The 25,215-nt window shown below is 48.9% G+C and overlaps 1 protein-coding gene across 1 annotated transcript in view; it reads right to left on the bottom strand.

The window, feature by feature from the left end:
* Positions 1-25,215, bottom strand: part of KCND1 (potassium voltage-gated channel subfamily D member 1) — a 111,341-nt gene that overhangs the window by 28,353 nt on the left and 57,773 nt on the right. The window contains exons 2-5 of the mRNA XM_063433165.1: positions 15,817-15,979; positions 13,550-13,633; positions 11,639-11,731; positions 8,908-9,140 (exon numbers count right to left, since the gene is read on the bottom strand). Of these exons, the coding sequence (XP_063289235.1) occupies positions 8,908-9,140; positions 11,639-11,731; positions 13,550-13,633; positions 15,817-15,979 (573 nt within the window). The remainder of the gene's footprint in view (positions 1-8,907; positions 9,141-11,638; positions 11,732-13,549; positions 13,634-15,816; positions 15,980-25,215) is intronic.

Genomic DNA, 25,215 nt, shown 5'->3' with positions numbered 1-25,215 from the left:
GGACACTTTTACGTGCAGGCACCGCTGAACCTCCAGCCCCTGGTTCTAATTCGTATGGATTTGGTGAATGCATGGAATTCGGTATTTTATGTTTTATGTGAACTGTAGTAACCCAGATAGCCTGCCATGGAGCCTGTTCGTATAATTAAAGACTTTGGCTCCATGGCAATTAAAATGTATTCGTGTGATCTGGGTGCCATTCACCTAATAATGTGCGCCCAGACCTGAGCTATCTGGGGATATGTTACATGTCTGTGTTTTATGTATAAAATGTGTCTGTATGTATTTTAAAGTGATAGTCTGTTTCTGTGTCACCATGTGCATAATGGAGTCTGGCCTTTGTCTTAGGAGATAATTGAATTACTTCATTAATTATCTCCAGGGCAGGGAGGAGGAAACCAAGATGCATTGTGGGAAAGTATTGTGGCTGTGTGTACGAAAATGATACATGTCTGTCTGCTGTTTCAGTCTTCCATCTGGTCCCCTAGGGGAGTGTCCACCAGGTGGGAGACCTGCATAAATACAGGGGCAGGTAGCCCTGAATAAACAGACCACTGCTTGACCTTCAACACGGAGCCTTGTCTCGTTCTTGGGGGGATTCACTGTATGCTGTTGGAGATTGATTGCTAAGGAGTGTAAGCTGATGTCTGCTTTTCCTATTCATCTGCTAGCAGCTATTCGTGAGGTTCCAGCTTGGAGTGCTATCTAATTCCCTGGTATGCAGTTCGGGAGTTTGATGCATTCGCCTGTATCTAGTTCATGAGTTTTGATGTTCTGCAGTAGCTGTGCCTGTCTGAGAAAAGGGGATTATCGCCTAAACTGATTTTTCCCCTTTCATGCTGAAACGGTCCGTTACAAGTGTGTATAGCATTGTAAATGTGAGGCAGTGTGTGTATGGACTGTCTGTATGAGTGTGTGTATAGCATTGTAAATGTGAGGCAGTGTGTGTATGGACTGTCTGTATGAGTGTGTATAGCATTGTAAATGTGAGGCAGTGTGTGTATGGACTGTCTGTATGAGTGTGTGTATAGCATTGTAAATGTGAGGCAGTGTGTGTATGGACTGTCTGTATGAGTGTGTATAGCATTGTAAATGTGAGGCAGTGTGTGTATGGACTGTCTGTATGAGTGTGTGTATAGCATTGTAAATGTGAGGCAGTGTGTGTATGGACTGTCTGTATGAGTGTGTGTATAGCAAATGTGAGGCAGTATGTGTATGGACTGTCTGTATGACTGTGTGTATAGCATTGTAAATGTGAGGCAGTGTGTGTATGGACTGTCTGTATGAGTGTGTGTATAGCATTGTAAATGTGAGGCAGTGTGTATATGGACTGTCTGTATGACTGTGTGTATAGCATTGTAAATGTGAGGCAGTGTGTGTATGGACTGTCTGTATGAGTGTGTATAGCATTGTAAATGTGAGGCAGTGTGTGTATGGACTGTCTGTATGAGTGTGTGTATAGCATTGTAAATGTGAGGCAGTGTGTGTATGGACTGTCTGTATGAGTGTGTATAGCATTGTAAATGTGAGGCAGTGTGTGTATGGACTGTCTGTATGAGTGTGTGTATAGCATTGTAAATGTGAGGCAGTGTGTGTATGGACTGTCTGTATGAGTGTGTGTATAGCATTGTAAATGTGAGGCAGTGTGTGTATGGACTGTCTGTATGAGTGTGTATAGCATTGTAAATGTGAGGCAGTGTGTGTATGGACTGTCTGTATGACTGTGTGTATAGCATTGTAAATGTGAGGCAGTGTGTGTATGGACTGTCTGTATGAGTGTGTGTATAGCAAATGTGAGGCAGTATGTGTATGGACTGTCTGTATGACTGTGTGTATAGCATTGTAAATGTGAGGCAGTGTGTGTATGGACTGTCTGTATGAGTGTGTGTATAGCATTGTAAATGTGAGGCAGTGTGTATATGGACTGTCTGTATGACTGTGTGTATAGCATTGTAAATGTGAGGCAGTGTGTGTATGGACTGTCTGTATGAGTGTGTATAGCATTGTAAATGTGAGGCAGTGTGTGTATGGACTGTCTGTATGAGTGTGTATAGCATTGTAAATGTGAGGCAGTGTGTGTATGGACTGTCTGTATGAGTGTGTGTATAGCATTGTAAATGTGAGGCAGTGTGTGTATGGACTGTCTGTATGAGTGTGTGTATAGCATTGTAAATGTGAGGCAGTGTGTGTATGGACTGTCTGTATGAGTGTGTATAGCATTGTAAATGTGAGGCAGTGTGTGTATGGACTGTCTGTATGACTGTGTGTATAGCATTGTAAATGTGAGGCAGTGTGTGTATGGACTGTCTGTATGAGTGTGTATAGCATTGTAAATGTGAGGCACTGTGTGTATGGACTGTCTGTATGAGTGTGTGTATAGCATTGTAAATGTGAGGCAGTGTGTGTATGGACTGTCTGTATGAGTGTGTGTATAGCATTGTAAATGTGAGGCAGTGTGTTTATGGACTGTCTGTATGAGTGTGTGTATAGCATTGTAAATGTGAGGCAGTGTGTTTATGGACTGTCTGTATGAGTGTGTGTATAGCATTGTAAATGTGAGGCATTGTGTGTATGGACTGTCTGTATGAGTGTGTGTATAGCATTGTAAATGTGAGGCAGTGTGTGTATGGACTGTCTGTATGAGTGTGTATAGCATTGTAAATGTGAGGCAGTGTGTGTATGGACTGTCTGTATGAGTGTGTGTATAGCATTGTAAATGTGAGGCAGTGTGTGTATGGACTGTCTGTATGAGTGTGTATAGCATTGTAAATGTGAGGCAGTGTGTGTATGGACTGTCTGTATGAGTGTGTGTATAGCATTGTAAATGTGAGGCAGTGTGTGTATGGACTGTCTGTATGAGTGTGTGTATAGCATTGTAAATGTGAGGCAGTGTGTGTATGGACTGTCTGTATGAGTGTGTATAGCATTGTAAATGTGAGGCAGTGTGTGTATGGACTGTCTGTATGAGTGTGTGTATAGCATTGTAAATGTGAGGCAGTGTGTGTATGGACTGTCTGTATGAGTGTGTGTATAGCAAATGTGAGGCAGTATGTGTATGGACTGTCTGTATGAGTGTGTGTATAGCATTGTAAATGTGAGGCACTGTGTGTATGGACTGTCTGTATGACTGTGTGTATAGCATTGTAAATGTGAGGCAGTGTGTGTATGGACTGTCTGTATGAGTGTGTATAGCATTGTAAATGTGAGGCAGTGTGTGTATGGACTGTCTGTATGAGTGTGTGTATAGCATTGTAAATGTGAGGCAGTGTGTGTATGGACTGTCTGTATGAGTGTGTATAGCATTGTAAATGTGAGGCAGTGTGTGTATGGACTGTCTGTATGAGTGTGTGTATAGCATTGTAAATGTGAGGCAGTGTGTGTATGGACTGTCTGTATGAGTGTGTGTATAGCATTGTAAATGTGAGGCAGTGTGTGTATGGACTGTCTGTATGAGTGTGTATAGCATTGTAAATGTGAGGCAGTGTGTGTATGGACTGTCTGTATGACTGTGTGTATAGCATTGTAAATGTGAGGCAGTGTGTGTATGGACTGTCTGTATGAGTGTGTATAGCATTGTAAATGTGAGGCACTGTGTGTATGGACTGTCTGTATGAGTGTGTGTATAGCATTGTAAATGTGAGGCAGTGTGTGTATGGACTGTCTGTATGAGTGTGTGTATAGCATTGTAAATGTGAGGCAGTGTGTTTATGGACTGTCTGTATGAGTGTGTGTATAGCATTGTAAATGTGAGGCAGTGTGTTTATGGACTGTCTGTATGAGTGTGTGTATAGCATTGTAAATGTGAGGCATTGTGTGTATGGACTGTCTGTATGAGTGTGTGTATAGCATTGTAAATGTGAGGCAGTGTGTGTGGCGAAACCAACCTCGCCACTGGGCCCTGGAGAAGCCTGTTTGCTAGCCTCCTACCTGCTGACTATGGCCCCTGGGTTATTTGGGGCATATTGTACTGTATATTGCTGCTACTGGCCCTTTTAACAGCATCTATGGACATATTGGGACTTTTGGGACTACTGTCCCTTTAAGACTGTGATACATATTCTAGTGTACTGCCTGTAATATTATATGTGTATTTGTGTGTTAAGTTTAACCTGGGATATGTATGCAGCATTCATCTGATTGTTCGGTAGAATCACTCCATTTATTATATTGAGTGAAACTACCGAACAACCAGACCACCCAGGAATAAGTGTGCCTCCAATTACAGTTTGCAACAATGTTGCAAACGGGTAATTGGCAATCATGTAATGTGTTCTGTGTCCTCTGGGTGGCCGCCATTCGGGAAACAAACACGTGGCGGTGGCCATCTTAAACTACCGAACAGCGGTGTTTTGCCGTCGAGTGTCTGGAACTAAAATCGGACACTTGACTAGGCAAACACCGCTGAGACCTCCATACTTCCAGGAATTCGTATATAAACTGCCGTTCGGTAGAAAGAACCCCACAAACAAGGGAATTCATTCAAACCCTCTCCAGGCTCTATAACACAGGCAATTCGTCTGTTTTCATTCCCTTGTTTGTGACCGACCGCAGGGCCAAAATGCATGGAACTGTTTTCGGATACTTTACCCATGCGGTCGGTCAAATCTTTGGAACCCCATATCTCCCGAACCGTTTATCCGAATGAACTGATTTTTGGATATGTTGTCCCCCTGAATAAGGGCTATCCAGCGATGCTGGATTTAAAGGTGTACCCCCTGGTTTTGGGGTACATCCAGAACTTGGCTGAAAAGGTGTACCGGATAATTAGGTTTAATGTTATCTGAGGGGAGGGGATGTGTGGGCTGAACCATGTATGTGATTGGTTATTTTATGCCTCCCCCTGGGTGTGGCCTGTATGTGGATTATTGTAATAAAAGCCAGGCTGGATGAGCCAGTCGAGAGTTCCTGTTTTACCCTCAAAGTGATGTGTCGTCTCATTATTGGGGGGAAGGATTTATTGCATGCTGTTCCAGTTGACTGCTAGGAGTACAAGCCTATTCGTATGGTTCCTATTCAATGGTCTACAGCATTCATATGCTTGGGAGAATTTAAAAGGTTTCTCGGATTCGGTGATTGTGGTGTCTGCCAGAGTGCTTGGAGTCCTCAGGAAGCACTAGGAGCATCCATTAACGGAGGTACTCAGTCGGGGTGCCAGGTGATCCGTTACAGTGTGTTTATGGACTGTCTGTATGAGTGTGTGTATAGCATTATAAATTGTCAGAATACTTATATCGGCAGACATTTTGTGCTAAGATAGAAATTAAAAGTGTCTACTGCCAGTCACATTTAAAACCAAGCTGACTCCATTTTGGATCTTCAGGCCATCAAAGACACAATTTCTTCTTGCTTTCAGTAACACTAGCCATCAGCCTGAGCTGAGGAATGCATTATGTAAACACAGCAAGGATGGGAGTGGAATACAACCCAGAGACAAGTATATACATTATATATATACACATCTAACTACTATATATGTACTTTACTATTACATTAATTACATATAATCAGTATTATGTTAATAATACAGACCATCCCTTGATAAATATCAATGAAGAAATACCATATATTTTAATAAATATTAGTGGAATAGAAAAGTAATGTCTCACAGCTTCACAGAAAGCCAGACACCAGTGACCAGATAAGACTCAGTAATTAATAGGCATGTGCATGGGGAAAATTTTCGGTTACGTTCGGCATCCCGAAATTCGGGAATTCGGCACTTCAACATTTCAGCACTTCAGGACTTCTCTTGCAGCCACTTAGTAGATAACTCTCTAATTCCCACGGTATTAGGGAGTTATCTACCAAAAGGCTGAAAGACCTAAATTGTAATTGTAATTGTAAGTAAAGATTACTTAGTATTAGTTAATTTTGCCCCTACTCGCTATACCGCGAGTAGGGGTATGTCTAGTAAACAGTGAGCAGCCTGTGGCTCCCACCCCGGCCCCCACCCCTGAGTGGTGGGTGGGGGCCCTAAATACTAATAAGGGGGGGGACCTAATGTCCTCCCCTCTGGACCCCACCCCTGAGCGGTGTGTGGAGTCCCTAAATTGGAATAAGGGGGGGGACCTAATGTCCTCCCCCCTGGCCCCCACCCCCGAGTGGCGGGTGGGGTCCCTAAATTGGAATAAGTGGGGGGACCTAATGTCCTCCCCCCTGGCCCCCACCCCTGAGCGGCGGTTGGGGGCCCTAAATACTAATAAGGGGGGGCACTGAGCTCTGCATGGCAGGGGAAGGCTTATAAAGCCTTGCCCCGCCCTGCAATTAGGCTCAGAGCACTCTGATTGGTGGGTTTAAGCCATCCAATCAGTGTTCTGACAGGTAAATGAAGAGACTGACAGGTAAGTCTCTACATTTACCTGTCACAGCACTCTGATTGGTTGGCTTGAAATACACCAATCAGAGTGCTCTGTGTAATTTTACACAGCGTGGGAAAGTTCTTTGAAATTTTCCCACGCTGTGTAAAATGACACAGAGCACTCTGATTGGTGGATTAAGTAACCAATCAGAGAGTTATGAGTCAAATTACACAGCGTGGGAAAATTCCAAAGAACTTCCCCACGCTGTGTAAAATGACACAGAGCACTCTGATTGGTGGATTTCAAGCCAACCAATCAGAGTGCTGTGACAGGTAAATGTCAGTCTTTTTTTTTTTTTTTTTAAAGTGCGTTATTATGGATTTTTATTTGCCCTTTTTTGGGGCTGAAAATTAAAGCCTCTAATTTAAACCGAGCTCCTAAAGCAATGACTGCATATCTATATAAAGAGATATAAAATATTTTATTGCTCTAGAACCTGTCAACACTTGCCGTCCTTTTAAGGGTATATCAAAGGTACTAAAGTTGTGTCTACCAAGACAAGTGATTTATTTTAATTTAAATTCATCCAGCCTCTATACCTTTGGGAGAGATGGGTGGATTTTTTTTACCTGGGGTCCAGTGGGGCTCCTGACAAGGCTGTTTGAGCAGAGCAGGTGTGGAGGCCGTCGGGCGGCTAGTTGAGGTCCAGGCCATGTGAAGTCATATTCCGGCTCCCGGCATCACTCTGCGGCACACAAGGGAGCTGAGCAGGAAGAGCTCACAAATTAGCTCTCCCTCGTCGCCTGCCTGGAACTCAGCTAGCTGCCTGCCCCGAGGCTAACAAGGCATTAGCCTGGTCATTTGGGGGCAGCGGTTTTTGTACCCCCCTGAAAAGTACCGCCTAAGGCAAATGCCTTGTTTGCCTTGCGGCAAATACAGTGCTGGCAGGTCCTGCAGGACTACTAACGGGAACACTGTTCCTGCTGTGGAAAAAGCGTTCCTGCAGCACTCGAGCCCTGGTACACGCAGAGAGAGATGATGCAGAGCACACTGTACCCACAGAGATCCCCCCAGGATCGCATTGTATCCACAGGGAGAGGAGACCCCCCCAGAGGGCACTGTACCCACAGGGAGAGGAGACCCCCCCAGAGGGCACTGTACCTACAGTAAGAGGAGACCCCCCCAGAGGGCACTGTACCTACAGTAAGAGGAGACCCCCCCAGAGGGCACTGTACCTACAGGGAGAGGAGACCCCCACAGAGGGCACTGTACCCACAGGGAGAGGAGACCCACCCAGAGGGCACTGTACCTACAGTAAGAGGAGACCCCCCCAGAGGGCACTGTACCTACAGTAAGAGGAGACCCCCCCAGAGGGCACTGTACTTACAGTAAGAGGAGACCCCCCCCGAGGGCACTGTACCTGCACGGAGAGGAGACCCCCCAGAGGGCACTGTACCTACAGGGAGAGGAGACCCCCCGAGAGGGCACTGTACCTACAGGGAGAGGAGACCCCCACAGAGGGCACTGTGCCTACAGGGAGAGGAGACCCCCCCATAGGGCACTGTACCTACAGGGAGAGGAGACCCCCACAGAGGGCACTGTACCTACAGGGAGAGGAGACCCCCACAGAGGGCACTGTGCCTACAGGGAGAGGAGACCCCCCCAGAGGGCACTGTACTTACAGTAAGAGGAGACCCCCCCAGAGGGCACTGTACCTACAGGGAGAGGAGACCCCCCCAGTGGGCACTGTACCTGCACGGAGAGGAGACCCCCCAGAGCGCACTGTACCCAACAGGGAGATGGGACCCCCCAGACAGGGAGAGGAGACCCCCCCAGAGGGCACTGTACCTGCACAGAGAGGAGACCCCCCAGAGCGCACTGTAAAAACAGGGAGAGGAGAACCCCCATAGGGCACTGTACCCACACAGAGAGGAGACCCCTCAGAGGGCACTGTACCCACACGGAGAGGAGATCCCCCAGAAGGCACTGTACCCACAGGGAGAGGAGACCCCCCCAGAGGGCACTGTACCCGCACTGAGAGGAGACACCCCCAGAGCGCACTGTACCCACAGGGAGAGGAGACCCCCCAGAGGGCATTGTACCCACACAGAGAGGAGACCCCCGCAGAGCGCACTCTACCCACAGAGAGATGAGACCCCTCCCAGAGCGTACTCGCATTGTATCCACACAGAGAGGACAACCCCCCACCAGAGGGCACTGTACCCACACAGAGAGGACAACCCCCCATCAGAGGGCACTGTACACACAGAGAGAGGACAACCCCCCATCAGAGGGCACTGTACACACAGAGAGAGGACAACCCCCCATCAGAGGGCCCTGTACACACAGAGAGAGGACAACCCCCCATCAGAGGGCACTGTACACACAGAGAGAGGAGACCCCCCCGAGAGCTACTGTACCCACACGGAGAGTTGACCCTCACAGAGCACACTGTACCTACAGAGAGATGAGACCCTTCCCAGAGTGTACTGTACCCACAGAGAGAGGACACCTCCCACCAGAGGGCATTGTACCCACACAGAGAGGAGACCCCCCCAAGCAGTTGCATTAAGATATATGTTTGATGCGGGATGAGGGTTCTTCGTACCTTTGAGAGAAGCCTTTCTGTATGTGCAGGGTATCAAGTTCCTGCATGCTTCCACGACTTACAGAAACTGTGGAATTAGCCAGGCGAATGGCACGGCGCTTGGCACGGCGTGGGCAGCATGAGGTGCCAAGACCTTGCTGAGAAGACACAGAAGTACTGCGGCTTGTATGGTACCCGATTGATTCAGTCATTAGGGCCTCGCTGTAAGTGTGCTCATCTGTAAACTCGTGGCACTGAAAACAGTAAGGAGAGTGAAAAAAACCAAATTATAACTAAAATAACAGCTTGTAAATCTTGGTATGAAATATGCAATTCCATTTTCATTTTTCCACAGTCCTCAGGCTAGGATTCTATGCCAGACCAATGCCATTCTCTCAGATCCCTTTATTAAGCTTTAGCTTGGCAGCTATAGTGACAAGATGGCGAGTCGGTAGTAAGTCCAAGCACCATTCTGCTTCCTATTCACCACTAAAGACTTAATGGTTACTCATTTCAAGATCCCAGTGTCTCGCACATCATTCTAAAACTTGATGCACAGTGTTACCCATCGGATATGGGGTCTCCTGGACATATAATTGAGCCAGTGATGGCTTGGCACTGTGTATCGATGTATTTGGATTTGGGGGGTAATGGGGCAGGGTTGGCTTGGCACTGTGTATCGATGTATCTGGGTATAGGGGGGATGGGGAGGGATGGCTTGGCACTGTGTATCAATATATCTGGGTATGGGGGGTAATGGGGCAGGGATGGCTTGGCACTGTGTATCGATGTATCTGGGTATGAGGGGGGTAATGGGGCAGGGATGGCTTGGCACTATGTATCGATATATCTGGGTATGGGGGGTAATGGGGCAGGGATGGCTTGGCACTATGTATCGATATATCTGGGTATGAGGGTTGTAATGGGGCAGGGATGGCTTGGCACTGTGTATCGATATATCTGGGTATGGGGGGTAATAGGGCAGGGATGGCTTGGCACTATGTATCGATATATCTGGGTATGAGGGGGGTAATGGGGCAGGGATGGCTTGGCACTGTGTATCGATATATCTGGGTATGAGGGGGGGAATGGGGCAGGGATGGCTTGGCACTGTGTATCGATGTATCTGGGTATAGGGGTTAATGGGGGAGAGAAGGCTTGGCACTGTGTATCGATGTATCTGGGTATGGGGGAGAGAAGGCTTGGCACTGTGTATCGATATATCTGGGTATGAGGGGGGGGAATGGGGCATGGGTGGCTTGGCACTGTGTATCAATGTGTCTGGGTATGGGGGGTAATGGGGCAGGGATGGCTTGGCAGTGTGTATCGATGTATCTGGGTATGGGGGGGAATGGGGGAGAGAAGGCGTGGCACTGTGTATCGATGTATCTGGGTATAGGGGGGAATGGGGGAGTGAAGGCTTGGCACTGTGTATCGATATATCTGGGTATGAGGGGGGGAATGGGGCATGGGTGGCTTGGCACTGTGTATCAATGTATCTGGGTATGGGGGAATGGGGGAGAGAAGGCGTGGCACTGTGTATCGATGTATCTGGGTATGGCGAGGAATGGGGCAGGGATGGCTTGGCACTGTGTATCAATGTGTCTGGGTATAGGGGGGAATTGGGCAGGGATGGCTTGGCAGTGTGTACCGATGTATCTGGGTATGGGGGAATGGGGAGGGATGGCTTGGCACTATGTATCAATGTGTCTGGGTATGGGGGGTAATGGGGCAGGGATGGCTTGGAACTGTGTATCGATGTATAGGGGTTAATGGGGGAGAGAAGGCTTGGCACTATCTATCGATGTATCTGGGTATGGGGGGAATGGGGTAGGGATGGCTTGGCACTGTGTATCAATGTATCTGGGTATGGGGGGAATGGGGGTGAGAAGGCTTGGCACTATCTATCAATGTATCTGGGTATGGGGGGAATGGGGCAGGAATAGCTTGGCACTGTGTATCAATGTGTCTGGGTATGGGTGTAATGGGGCAGCGATGGCTTGGCAGTGTGTATCGATGTATCTGGGTATGGAGAGGAATGGGGCAGGGGTGGCTTGGCACGGTGTATCGATGTATCTGGGTATGGCGAGGAATGGGGCATGGGTGGCTTGGCACTGTGTATCAATGTATCTAGGTATGGGGGGGAATGAGGGAGAGAAGGCGTGACACAGTGTATCGATGTATCTGGGTATGGCGAGCAATGGGGCAGGGATGGCTTGGCACTGTGTATCAATGTATCTGGGTATGGTGGGAATGGGGGAGAGAAGGCTTGGCACTATCTATCGATGTATCTGGGTATGAGGGGAATGGGGCAGGAATAGCTTGGCACTGTGTATCAATGTGTCTGGGTATGGGGGTAATGGGGCAGCGATGGCTTGGCAGTGTGTATCGATGTATCTGGGTATGGCGAGGAATTGGGCAGGGATGGCTTGGCAGTGTGTATCAATGTATCTGGGTATGGGGGGGATGGGGGAGGGATGGCTTGCCACTGTGTATCAATACTGGATATGGGGATGGAATGGGGAGGGATGGCTTGGCACTATGTATCAATGTATCTGGGTCTGGGGGAGGAATGGGGCTGGGGTGGCTTGACACTGTTCATCAATGTAGGTAAATGTTTGTCAAGGGTAATTGTCCACTTACAATGGGTAGCTTTGAGGCAGATATAACCGGCCAATACTGGCAGCTGGTGGTAATGGGAAGCTTTGAGGTAGATATAGCAGGTCACTAACTGGATATGTCTTCCTCTTACCGTGGTCTTCTCCAAACAGTGCAGGAGATGGTGATGCTGTAACTCAAATGCAGAGCGGTTTTTCACACAGAGTGCATGCGCCTCGCTATCCTCCTGTGAAACACATTGATCAGATCAAGACCACATCACCAAATTTTATAACCCAATTTTTTCCCAATCACTGAAACTGGTAATCATCCATTCATGGACCTCTGTTTTATTTAAACTTTCCCAATGCACCTAATCTCACATTCCAAGCTGCCTCTACCCATTCACTTTCATAACATCTTTCTGTAATCAAATCTTCCCTAATAATCCCTTTATTACTAGCTTCTGTTACCCTGCATTTATCTCCAGTTCCTAATACCTCCAATTATCACAAGGCCTCCTATCAACCCTCATTTACCATCAGTCCCCAATATCCCACCAGTCCACCAGTCCCCTTTACCCCTCATTTACCGGCAGTTCCCATTACCCCTTGTGGCGAAACTAACCTCCCCACTGTGTCCTGGAGAAGCCTGTGTTACAAAACGCCTTTTGTCCCTATTTTCTCTTATGACAAATTGCCCTGCTTCCCCGGGTTATGGAGACGCCTGATTGCCAGCCTCCTGTCTCATGACTATGGACCCTCTCATCAGCCCATGCTAAACTTAAACCCCATGGCGATTTGGCTGTGTTAGTGGGATCTGAGCGCTGTTTGGATATATTGAGCGCTCAGATCCAAGCCTTCTGGGGATAGGCTGAATGTGGGGGTTCTGTTTAGTATGATAGGAATTATGTATTTTTGCTGTTGTGAATAGAGATTTTTTCTGTACCAGGAGATAGTTGGCTTACCACACCCAGTTAAGCCAATTATCTCGCACAGCCCAACTCTGTGAAACTGGTTTGGGCTGGAAAGCCATGCTTGCAGTTGGTCACAAAGGATTTCGACCTAACTTTTAAACCACTGGAGGGAATTGTCTGATTTTTGAGTATGTTTGTATTTGGAGTATGCTAGTAATGTAAGTATTATGTGAATGTGATGTATACTTTTAAAGTTACGAATATTGTGTAAAACTGTGTATTTTCCTGCCTGTGATAATTACGTTAGCCCATTGTGTTCAGTAATTATATCACAGGCAGAGGGGAGGATTTTGCTGGAATGAATGGGAGTGTTTTACTGTATATTACGTGTTTTATTGGCTGTTCCACAAAACCCTGTGGGTGGTTCTTTATGTGTAAAATGTGTATATCAGAACAATAAAGCCACAGCTCAGTCTGTTCCTGTTTGACCCTCAACATAGAGCCTCGTCTCATGATTGGGGGGTTACGACTGCATCTACACTGGGGGATTGCTATACTCTGTATACTCCCCTAGCTATAGTCACTAAGCTCTTTTAAGAGCTTGTTCCAGCTTCGCTCTCTGCAGGAAGAGAGGTTCGGTCTGAAGTGCTGATGGTGTCAAGTGGAGTGCTTGGAGTCCTCGGGAAGCACTAGGAGCATCCATCAGCGATCAGAGGTACTCGATTGGAGTACTAGGAGCTCCGTTACACCTCCGTTACACCCCTCATTTACCCCTCATTGCAGTTCCCTTTAATTCACATACCACCAGTCCCCAGTTACCACACATTAACCGCCAGTCCCCAGTTACCACACATTAACCGCCAGTCCCCTTTACCTCACATTTACCGCCAGTCCCCAGTTACCACACATTAACCGCCAGTCCCCAGTTACCACACATTAACCGCCAGTCCCCTTTACCTCACATTTACCGCCTGTTCCTGTTACCCCCACATTTAACACTGGCCCCCACTCCTCTATTTTCCATCAAATCACCATTACCACAAGTCTGCCTTTAACTCTTTTTCCTACTACACACTTACAAAAGTCAACAGCCCCCCCCGCCCTTTTATTAGCAAATTGTCCATTTGCATCAAATTATCTCATGCTTACCTCTAAGCCCCCATTCTCCTTGTAACGCAGGAATGCATTGGTTGTGGTGCTTTTAGCCAGTCTGATCCGAGACAGGCGAATTTTCTGTAAAAGTCAGAATTTCCCAATTAGAGAACAAACATAGGCCTCAGGATAGAGGAGGGCAACATGGGGAACATGGGGAACATGGGAATAAAAAAGAGGAATGGTAAGAGGACAGAGCGAGATGCAGTGCGAAGAGGTAACAGGGTGGAGAGGCATGCAGTGAGAGGAGGTAAGTGGGGGAAAGAGATGCAGAGTGAAGGGGTAGAAGGGTGGAGAGGTAACAGGGTGGAGAAGCATGCAGTGATAGGCAAATGGGTGGAGAGAGATGCAGTGTGAAGAGATAAATGGGTGGAGAGAGATGCAGTGTGAAGAGATAAATGGGTGGAGAGAGATGCAGTGTGAAGAGATAAATGGGTGGAGAGATGCAGTGTGAAGAGATAAATGGGTGGAGAGAGATGCAGTGTGAAGAGATAAATGGGTGGAGAGATGCAGTGAGAGGAGGTAACATGATAGAAAGAGATGCAGTGTGAAGAGGTAACAGGGTAGAGAGAGAGATGCAGTGAGAGGAGGCAAATGGGTGGAGAGAGATGCAGTGCAGTGTGAAGAGATAAATAGGTGGAGAGATGCAGTGTGAAGAGGTAGAAGGGTGGAGAGAGATGCAGTGTAAAGAGGTAACAGGGTGGAGAAGCATGCAGTGAGAGGAGGTAACAGAGTATAGAGAGATGCAGTGAGATGAGGTAACAGGGTAGAAAGAGATGCAGTGTGAAGAGGTAACAGGGTAGAAAGAGATGCAGTGTGAAGAGGTAACAGGGTAGAAAGAGATGCAGTGAGAGGAGGTAAGAGGGTAGATAAAGATGCAGTGAGAGGAGGTAACAGGGTAGAAAGAGGTAACAGGGTAGAGAGAGAGAAGAGGTAACAGGGTGAAGAGGTAACAGGGTAGAGAGAGAGATGCAGTGAGAGGAGGTAACAGGGTAGAGAGAGATGCAGTGAGAGGAGGTAACAGGGTAGAGAGAGATGCAGTGAGAGGAGGTAACAGGGTAGATAAAGATGCAGTGAGAGGAGGTAACAGGGTAGAGAGAGATGCAGTGAGAGGAGGTAACAGGGTAGAGAGAGATGCAGTGAGAGGAGGTAACAGGTTGAGAAGCATGCAGTGAGAGGAGGTAAATGGGCAGAGAGAGATGCAGTGAAGTTGATAGCAGGGTAGAATAAACGCGGTGAAGGATGACAGAAATGCAAAGTGAGATACAGTATAAGAAATGAGTGTAAGGAGGTAAAAGAGCTTATAGGGATGCAGTGTGCAGATGGTACAGTCAGAGAGATGCAGTGCTGGGATGATAAGAGGGTGGAGAGAGATGCAGTGTGAAGAGATAAATGGGTGGAAAGAGAGGTAAGAGGGCAAAGAGAGAGGCCATGTGAGAAATTTAACAGGGTAGAGAGAAATGCAGTGTGGTATTGTAACAGGACAGAGACACATGCAGTGTAAGGAGGTAATGGAGGAGAGGCATGCAGTGTACGGAGTTAACAGAGGAGAGGCAAGCAGTGTAAGGAGGTAATGGAGGAGAGGCATGCAGTGTAAGGAGGTAACAGAGGAGAGGCATGCAGTGTAGGGAGGTAACGGAGGAGAGACTTGCAGTGTAAGGAGGTAACGGAGGAGAGACTTGCAGTGCAAGGAGGTAACGGAGGAGAGGCATTCTGTGTAAGGAGATAGCGAAGGAGAGACTTGCAGTGTAGGGAGGTAACGGAGGAGAGGCATGCGGTGTAAGGAGGTAACGGAGGAGAGACTTGCAGTGTAAGGAGGTAATGGAGGTAACGGAGGAGAGGCATGCTGTGTAAGGAGATAACGAAGGAGAGACTTGCAGTGTAAGGAGGTAATGGAGGAGAGGCATTCTGTGTAAGGAGGTAACGAAGGAGAGGCATGCAGTGTAAGGAGATAACGGAGGAGAGACTTGTAGTGTAAGGAGGTAACGGAGGAGAGGCATGCTGTGTAAGGAGATAACGGAGGAGAGACTTGCAGTGTAAGGAGGTAACGGAGGTAAGGCATGCAGTGTAAGGAGGTAACCGAGGAGAGGCATTCTGTGTAAGGAGGTAACGGAGGAGAGGCATGCAGTGTAAGGAGGTAACCGAGGAGAGGTATGCTGTGTAAGGAGGTAACCGAGGAGAGGTATGCTGTGTAAGGAGATAACGGGGAGAGGCATGCAGTGTAAGGAGGTAACGGAGGAGAGGCATGGTTATGTTGTTCGTACTTGCTGTGCTCGTCGTTTATCTGCTCTCTGGTTCTGATGATAGATGCGGCTGAAATTTGACACAATGACTGGTACGGGAAGTGCAATAACCAACACTCCACTAAGTGAGCAAATGGAACCAAATATCTTCCCAGCAATTGTGTCCGGAACCATGTCACCATACCTGCAGATAGACAAACGGTTAGGGGTTAATATGCTGCGTCTCCTGCGTCACCTCGTAACACATCCCCCCCCCAGAAACACCTGGTAACTCCCCCCCCCCTCCCGGAAAACACCTTGTGACACCTCTCTCCCCCCCCCCCCCCGGAAACACCTGGTAACACCCACCTGGTAATGCCCCCCAGGAAAACACCTGGTAACGCTGTGACAAACTGCCATTTGCCACTGGGCATTGGAGAGGACTTATCGCTAGCCTCCTGCCCTGCGACTATGGCCCTGGAGTGTATTGCCCTTTAAGAATTACATTTGGGCATAATGGATTTTTGAGTGATGCTCCTGGCCCTTTAAATGCTTTGGAGCAGGGTTACAACTTTTAAACTGGCACTTCGAATACAGTCGAAGTGCCGAAGTCGTCGAAGTGGCCGCCATTCGACAAACGAACACGTGGCGGCGGCCATTTTAACTTATTCGAACGCGGTCAGCGGTGTGTGCAGCCAAATCTATGGAACTGTTTGCGGCTACCCAATTGCACGAACACCGCTGATCTGTACCTTCTTCGACACCGCGGCTGGAGACTAAGTCCCGTTCGAAGATTCGAGCGCTCGTTCGAATGGGACTTAGTCATTTTCTCGGTGCAAATTAGACCGACCGCACAGCCCAAATCCATGGAACTGTTTTGGGCATGAAAATGTGCCTGCGGTCGGTCATAAAGGACTTATACCTATCTCCCGAACGGCTGAACGGATTCGAATGATTTTTGGGTATGTTTGTATTTGGAATGTGCTGATTAATAATATGTAACAGTTGGTTGTATGGTTTTAGAGTTATGAAAGTTGGGTAAAAAGTATGTTTAAATTGTATGGATAATTGAGTTACCACTTAGGCTAAGGGGAGGGAATCTGTGGGATGTAACCATTGTGTGATTGGGTAATGCATAATTGTATGTGGGCATCTCCCTTGCAGGGAGGAATTGCATAAAAGCAGAGTGTGTGTAATTAAACCAGAGTTCTTCTTGACCCTCTGCTTGTGATAATTATGTTAACCCATTGTGTACCATAATTATATCACAGGCAGAGGGGGAGGATTTTGTGTATAATTGCTGCGAGTGTTTTCTGTAATGTACGTGTGTTATTGGTTGTTCTGTAAAACCTGGTGGGTGGTCCTATGTAGGGAAAACCTGCATAAAAGAAGGCCCTTTGGTGCCAAGTAAATGAGATCCTGTTTGACCCTCAATACGTAGCCATGTCTCGTTATTGGAGGGAGCTGCTATATTCACACTGGGGATTGCTTTGCGCTGCATATTCCCTTGAGCTTTAATCAATTAGCTCTTTTGAGAGTTTGTTCCGGTTACGCTCTCCTTGGAGGAGACGTCTTCCCCACACGGTCCTGGATGCTGGAGGTTCATACAGGGTGGAAGGAAGACGGCGCAGCTCCAGTTAAGCTACAGCGGTTGTGGAGTCTGTGGTGGTTGTGGTGTCGTCTGCAGTGCTTGGAGTCCTCAGGAAGCGCTAGGAGCATCCGTCAACGGAAGGTGTCCGTTACAAACGCCCACCTGGGAAACACCTGGTAATGCCCGCCCCCCCGGAAAACACCTAGTAACGTCCTCCTGGAAAACATGTCAGCCCCCCGGAATCACCTGGTAACACCCTGTAGCGGGCCCGGGGTAAACAAACGACACACAGTTTTAGGGGTACCACACCAACTTTATTTGACTTTATACTTTCCCCATGCAAGGGGTGGATCACTCATACAGACAATGTCCCCTCCCAGGGTCCTCCCCCTCCCAGGGGTCGCATAACGGGACCGTAACTCAAGTCCCTTGTTCCCGCCACTCAGTATCCCCTCCCAGGGGCCTTTGCAGGGACAGGAACTCCAGTTCCTTTGCCCCCAGTTCCCGCCACCCAAATACATGTTTTCCCACATCCCGTGGCAGGGAAGTCTTCTTTCTAGGAACCTCTGTACCTGGGAGTTCCAGCACGGGAAAGCCTGCCAAACCACCATTGTCCCCAAAGAGTGTCCCCAACAATCCAGGGGTCCCCCAGAACGGCAGCCACCTCTGTTCGCGGGGTCCCTGGGTGAAACCAGGCAAGGGAAACGTCTCGTTTCGGGACACAAATGCTCCCCCTGGCCGGTGTTCGTCTGTATGAACGGCAGCCACCCAGGGAAGCGCTCATTAATTACTTCCCTTGTGGTTTCACACTTATGTTTGCAAGTTGCCAATGTTCTAATTGATTGGTGTGAACACTCCAAGGGGCACTGAGGAGGTCCTCGTTCGGGAGCCGAACAAGGTGGGAAGCAATCCACGAAGGCTCCACCTGGACAGCATTCGTTTAACAAACATACCATCACCCAGGGTCGGCACAGGCCGAAGATTTCCTTGCAGTTTGTGCAAGCTACCCAGAGATGTGACTATAGTGGGGTTTTTATGTGTTTTTGGGGTATTTCTAAAAATTGGGAAAAATTAAACTTTTTCTGACCAGAAGATAATTGAGTTTAGTATGTTCTCAAAACTCAATTATCTCGCTGGCTCAGAGGAGGAGTTATGTGATGTATAAATTGAATGCCTGTGTTCTCATTAAACCAGTCTTGTCCCAGCATTAAGCTTTGGCTCATGTGTGGGTAATTATGCGACACCAGCGATATTGGAGCCTGTGGATTATTGGCGTTATTATTTTATGGGAAAAGGGAATGCAAGACGGAAACCCAGATCCAACTGGACCCGGTGTGGGTTCTCCAACCCCCAGGCCGCTGCACACTGCGTGGACTACCCTGCGCCAACAGCTTGGGACGCCAGGGAATAGAGCCATGAGGATCCTCTGGGAACGCTCCACAAAGTTCACCTTGTCCAGTCACCCATCACTGACAACAGACAACATCGTTGTCAATTAAGTGTCTCTGGACCAAAGTGATGGTGGCGCCAGTGTCCCTGAGGCCCCGGGCAGTTTTCCCATTTACCATCATCAGCTAACAATGATGTTGTCTGTTGTCAGTGATGGTTGACTGGACAAGGTGAACTTCGTGGAGTGTTCCCAGAGGATCCTCATGGCTCAATTCCCTGGCATCCCAAGCTGTTGGCGCAGGGTAGTCAACCATCATTGACAACAGACAACATCATTGTTGGTCCACTTTGGTCCAGAGACACTTAATTGACAAGTGGGAAATCCATTGCTGTCCGGGTGGCCGGGGGAGCTATTTACCGGATGCCCACCGCCCAGGTCCATCTAAATTGGGACGCTGGAGCAGGCAACATGAATATGGGAGTTATGAAAGACTTGCCTGCAGAAGTATTAGTGGGCAATGACATTGGCCCATTGACCTCTTCGTTTATACCCACATCCACTCAAGGTGCTCAAGCCGTGACTACCAGAGCCCAAAGCTGTACCGCCGAGAGCCACCCACCTCCCACTGAGACCCAGGTAAGCCCCCCATCCCTGACTACAGAGCCCCTTCCCTGGGATACTCTAGAAGACTTTGGGAGGGAAGTAGTGGGGGACCACTCACTTAAGAAATACAGGGAAAAGGCTAGAGTAGGGTGGTCGGTTGTACAGGCTTACGGAGTCCCGGGTCCAGGAGTTGCATGAGGGGACCCCTAGACCTTATGGGAGGATGAGACAGAGATCAAGGGCACCCCGATTGTACCCTATGTGCTGGAGCTGAGGGATCATATGGAGGAATTGGCTCAGGCAGTGCGAGAGAACCTCCAGACGGCTCAGCAGAACCAGTGGGTATAGTACGACCAGAGGGCCAGACACCGGAGCTTCCAAATCAGACAAAAGGTTATGGTTCTCAAGCCAGTCCGACAAGACAAGCTCCAGGCTGCCTGGCAAGGTTCATATAAAGTTATTGGGCAGGAGTGCGATACCACGTACATCATAGGACGAGGATGTGAGACGGACGTTCCACATCAACATGCTCAAAGCATATAAGGAAAGGGCCAAAGAGGTGACGGCCATATGTGTCCCAGCAGGGAAGGACACGGAAGCTTTACCCTTACCAGACATGTTAGGAGGTGACCGGAGAACAAGGAACATAGAGTTGGTCCAACTGGGGGAACAGCTGGGACCCCACGAGCGGGCCCAAGCAACCCACCTGCTGGAAGCCAAACAAGCCACGTTCTCCCAGGAGCCCGGGTATACCCCTTGAAGCAACCCCCATACCGCATTCCCGAAGCTGTTAAGGAAGGGATGCGGAAAGAAATAGATGAGATGCATCGCTTGGGGGTAATAGAACACTCCGAGAGTCCTTGGGCGTCACCTGTAGTCTTGGTGCCAAAACAGGACGGCACAACCCGTTTTTGTGTCGACTACAGGTGACTCAACAACAAAGCGATGACAGACGCCTACCCAATGCCCCGGGTAGACAAATTGCTCAACCGCAAATCTAAGGGGCAATAACTGACCACTATCGACCTCTGCAAGGGATACTGGCAGATTCCCTTAGCCGAAGAAGCCATCCCTAAGTCAGCCTTCATCACCCCGTTCGGCCTATACCAATTTTGAGTTATGCCGTTCCGGATGAAGAATGCTCCAGCTGCCTTCCAACGGATGGTGGACCGCCTCCTAGATGGTCTCCAGGACTATGCTTGTGCATACCTGGATAACATCGCTCTTCATAGCGACACCTGGGAGGCCCACCTAGAGCACATAGGGACAGTGTTGGATAGAATTAGGGGTACCGGTTTGACCTTGAAGCCTGACAAGTGTCACATTGGTATGGCGGAGGTACAATATTCGGGCCACCGTGTCGGATGTGGTAAGCAATGGCCAGAGCCGGCTAACATCAAGGCCGTTGCTAATTGACCCACTCCCAATACCAGGTCCAGATTAAGAGCCCAGTGGGCCTGGTTCTGACAATAATGATGGGCCTAATTACAAAATCTTATTGACCAAAAACACTAAAACTGTCATACCTCTCAAGCGTCATGTATCTGATGGAGATGGTGCTGGAGGGAAACTCGCTAATCTCACACTTTCATCCTTCAAGTAAACCCATACCCCCTAACAGCAGTGTCTAGTAAAGCAGGAAGTCTATGGATGGGGTAAAGGGGGGGGGGGGGCACTGACACAAATCACATAACCAGAACTGCTGAAAGGGGCAAACATACACAAAAAGGGGGCATGTCTGTGTCCCCATGTCTCCCAGTCCCTTAGTGTCTGTGTACCCATGTCTCCCAGTGTCCCCATGTCACTAGGACACATGGGGACACTGAGCTACTGGGGACACTAAGACCTGGGGACACTGAGACTCTTGGGTAAACTGGGAGACATGGGGACACTGGGTGACTTTGAGACACAAGGGGATACTGGGAGACATGGGGCACTGAGACACTGTGATACATAGGGGACACTGGAGACTTGGTACAGGTGAAAACGTTGTGGTGTCCAATAAACCTGCTTAAATCTATCACAGTGAGTGACTGGCTGGGAGACATGGGGACACTGGGAGTGCTCCATGTCTCCCAGATCTCAAAGTCGCCCAGTGTCCCCTAGTGTCTCAGGGTCCCCATGTCTCCCAGTGTCCCTTAGAGTCTGTGTCCCCATGTCTCCCAGTGTCCCGATGTCACTAGGACACTAGGGGACACTTAGAGACATTGGGACACTGTGAGACATGGGGACACTGAGACACTGGGAGAGACATGGGGACACTGAGAGACATGGGGACACTGAGAGACATCAGGAGCACTGGGAGACATGGGGACACTGAGAGGCTAGGGGCCACTGTGATATGGGCCACTGTGTCCCTAGTGTCTCAGAGTCCCCATGTTCCCCAGTGTTCCGATGCCTCCCAGTATCCCCAAATCTATCACCGTCCCCATGTCTTGCAGGCTCAGAGCTGCTGTCTGGACTATCTGTGCAGAGCTGCTCCCCCGCAGATCAGTGAGTAGAGATAGGCAGGGAGGGAGATGCTATAACTTCTTATCCCTGCCTCTCTCCACACAAACTGCGACACCTACTGGCCGGCGCTGGTATTGCAGAATACTCTCTGTTTATACTGAGACTGACATTTCTATTGCCGTTATTACTGTAATACCGGCACCGGCTAGACAGCCTCAAATACCTGAGAAATACTTCTGAGAAATACCTGGCAACCATAAGAAATACATGAGAAATACCTGGCAACCCTAAGAGTAGTGTGTAAAAATCAATGGGCCTATTCCATGGGCCTGGAGCTGCAGCTCCAACAGCCCTTATGTTAATCCGGCCCTGCCCCATACCAATACGCAAGTTATGGCCTTCCTAGAGACAGACAGCTATTACACGCGTTTTGTACCCAACTATACCGCAATGGCCAAACCCCTGACGGACTTGACAAAAAAGAAATTGCCCCGACAGGTCCTGTGGTCCTGGAGTGTGAGGTGGCTCTCCAACCTCTAAAACAAGCTCTTGTTAACGCACCTGTCTTGGCTGCCCCAGATCCTAACAAACGTTTTATTGTCCGTACAGACGCTTCCATGTTTGGACTGGGGGCAGTTTTGAGCCAAATCGGAGAAGACAGTGGAGAGCACCTGGTGGCCTATCTGAGTCGGAAACTCCTGCCTGGGGAGGTCAGCTATGCGGCCATTGAAAAAGAGTGTTTGGCCCTGTTGGGGATATATCAGCTATATACAAAACTCTCTGAGATGGACAGCTAGGATAGATATCAAAATGGATATTTGCATCTACAGGCCCTAGTCTGGGCACTCAAGAAACTGACCCCTTATCTGTATGGCCGCACTTTCACTCTTATTACAGACCACAACCCCCTAATCTGGCTCAACTGGGTCGCTGGAGATAATGCCCGTCTTCTAGGGTGGAGTCTTTCCCTACAGCCTTATGACTTCACCATACATTATCGCCCAGGCAAACAAAATGGGAACGGGATGGGCTTTCCCGCCAGACCGATTTGCTACCTGAATAGCCACTGGGGAGTCCGGACAGTCCCTAATGGACCTGAAAAAGGTCCAACCGTGCATGCCGGAGCAGGGAGTAAAAGGGGGGGCAGTATGAAGGGATACCCCATCACCGTTTATACCCACATCCACTCAAGGTGCTCCCTACTATTAGCTTTCCCCAGTCATTTATTCCATTTGTGGTTGTGGCAAACCTAGCCACTTCGGACTAGAAAACTGTGTCCTGTGAAGCTGTGAATAAAGACCTCAGTTGACTCCCAGAACTGTGTTTCGTCCGGTTACTGGGGGATTTGGGCTATTGCCTTACTTTTCAGCGCTGACTGTGGATTTACCTTTAATACCAGCGGAGATCGTGGGATTTAATATTGCCGCTCCGCTACAATTGGTGGCAAGCGACGGGATCCAACCTTACAGCCGAAAAGCGGTGTTCGTGTAAACTGAAACTACCGAACAAGAAAAGTGAAGGGCAATTCGTATGGAACAAAGAACCGAACAACGAGGTGAATGGAGACTGATTATGCTGCATTGAAACGGCAGACATTAAAGGAGCTACTGGAAGCCAGGGGTAAAGTAGCCAGCAATAAATCCAAAGCTTTGCTGATTGCTGAACTGATGGAGGGAGACAGAGCTCGCAGCGCTACACCTCCACCAGCCATGGAAGAGACCCCATACCAAAGAGAGCTGAGGACCAGGATGGAGGTTCTGCCGCAGCCAGTATTCATGGAGATAATGACCGTGCTGATGTCAGATTTGCATGAGTATCTGATGGCAAACCGTTCACCGGAGACACCGTCCAGGGCAGAATCCATTACTGCCTCCGTCTACAGCCAAGTAAAACCCAAAATCCCATATCATGCATTTAAGATGTTTTGGGAAGAAAAGGATGAGATTGACGGGTATTTGCAAGATTTTGAGAGGCTGTGTGATTTGCATGACTTGGAACCGGCAGTATGGGTACCGCTACTGGCAGGCAAACTGTCAGGTCGTGCAGCGGAAGCCTAACGCGCTGTACCCCGAGAGTGTCAGGGTACCTGAAGTCTCTACCTCGGAGGAGGTTAGACTTCCCGACGTCCGTTCTCTCAGCGGGGTTGATTCATCTAATTCTCACAGCTCTCATAGTCATTCCCACGCCGGCCGCGAGAACCCCACTTCCTTTTATGACACGACGCTCAGGAGCCGACGTCATGACGGCAATCACATCCCGACCTGTCAATCTGGTTCGGAACAACGAATCAGGGCTCGGCAAGGGCGGAGCCATGGTTTAGAGAACCAGGGTATAAAAGAGGGATGTGTCTAATGGTTCATTGCCCTGTCGTGGTTCTAGCTTGTCTGGTCCCTCAGTGCTCTTATGTTTATCGTTCTATCTGGTTTTGACTCGGCTTGTACTATCGTTCCTGTTTACCTCTCGTGTCCTTTGACCTCGGCTTGTCTCTCGCTTACCTGTCCTCTCGTTCCCTCGACCCCGGCTTGTCTCTGACTATTCTCTGCTTTCTCCTTACGTTAGTCCGGCCATTCTAAGGTCCGGTATACGTACATCTCTCCTGTTCGTACTCTGCGTGTTGGATCCCTGTCCCGATCCTGACAGAGAGGACAGCAAGGATTATACAAAAGTAAAAAGGGCGATTCTAGAAAGATATGCCATTACCCCGGAGGCATACCGGCGCAAGTTTAGAGGCTTGCGCAAACCGGAGAAAGATTTGCATGCCGAGTGGGCGCACAAGCTGGATCAAGCATCACAAGGGTGGATACAAGCCAGCCACGCCACCACTATGGAGGAGCTGCGACAGCTGATGCTGTCAGAACAATTCTTTAATGGCTTGTCCCCAGAGGCACAAGAATGGGTGAGAGACCGAAAACCCCTCACCCTAACTGAAGCGGCCCGACTAGCCGACCAGCATTTTGATGCCAGGAGGCATCACGGGCCCCTAACTAGGAATTACCCTCGACCCACCGTGCAACCCAGTACCTTAACGCCTACCGGCCCAACAGCACCACTGTCTAGACCGACGCAGGGGAATCCACCACCTCCCTCCCGATGTAATGGCCGGGCTAACATCCAGTGCCACACATGCAAGCAGTGGGGACATATATCCCGAGAGTGCACTCAGAACCGGAGCTGACAAGCGTGGAACCAAGTCCGACAGAACCTTGCACCAAGAGCCGCTGCCCATCATTACCAAGTAGAACCAGCCACCCAGGAGATATTGAGCGCTCAGGCAGAAGAACCACTAGGAATACTGCACGAAGTGATGTCAGTTCGAGCCACCGACAACAGGCAGCATCATCTCCAGCTAGTGACACTGGAGGGGAAGGAAGTACAAGGGCTCCGAGATTCAGGAGCCACTCTAACA

This window comes from Pelobates fuscus, chromosome 9 (genome assembly GCF_036172605.1).
Source record: "Pelobates fuscus isolate aPelFus1 chromosome 9, aPelFus1.pri, whole genome shotgun sequence".
Taxonomy (NCBI): Eukaryota; Metazoa; Chordata; class Amphibia; order Anura; family Pelobatidae; genus Pelobates; species Pelobates fuscus.
Note: the sequence above shows the minus strand (reverse complement) of the source record. Positions and strands in the feature narration are given on the sequence as shown.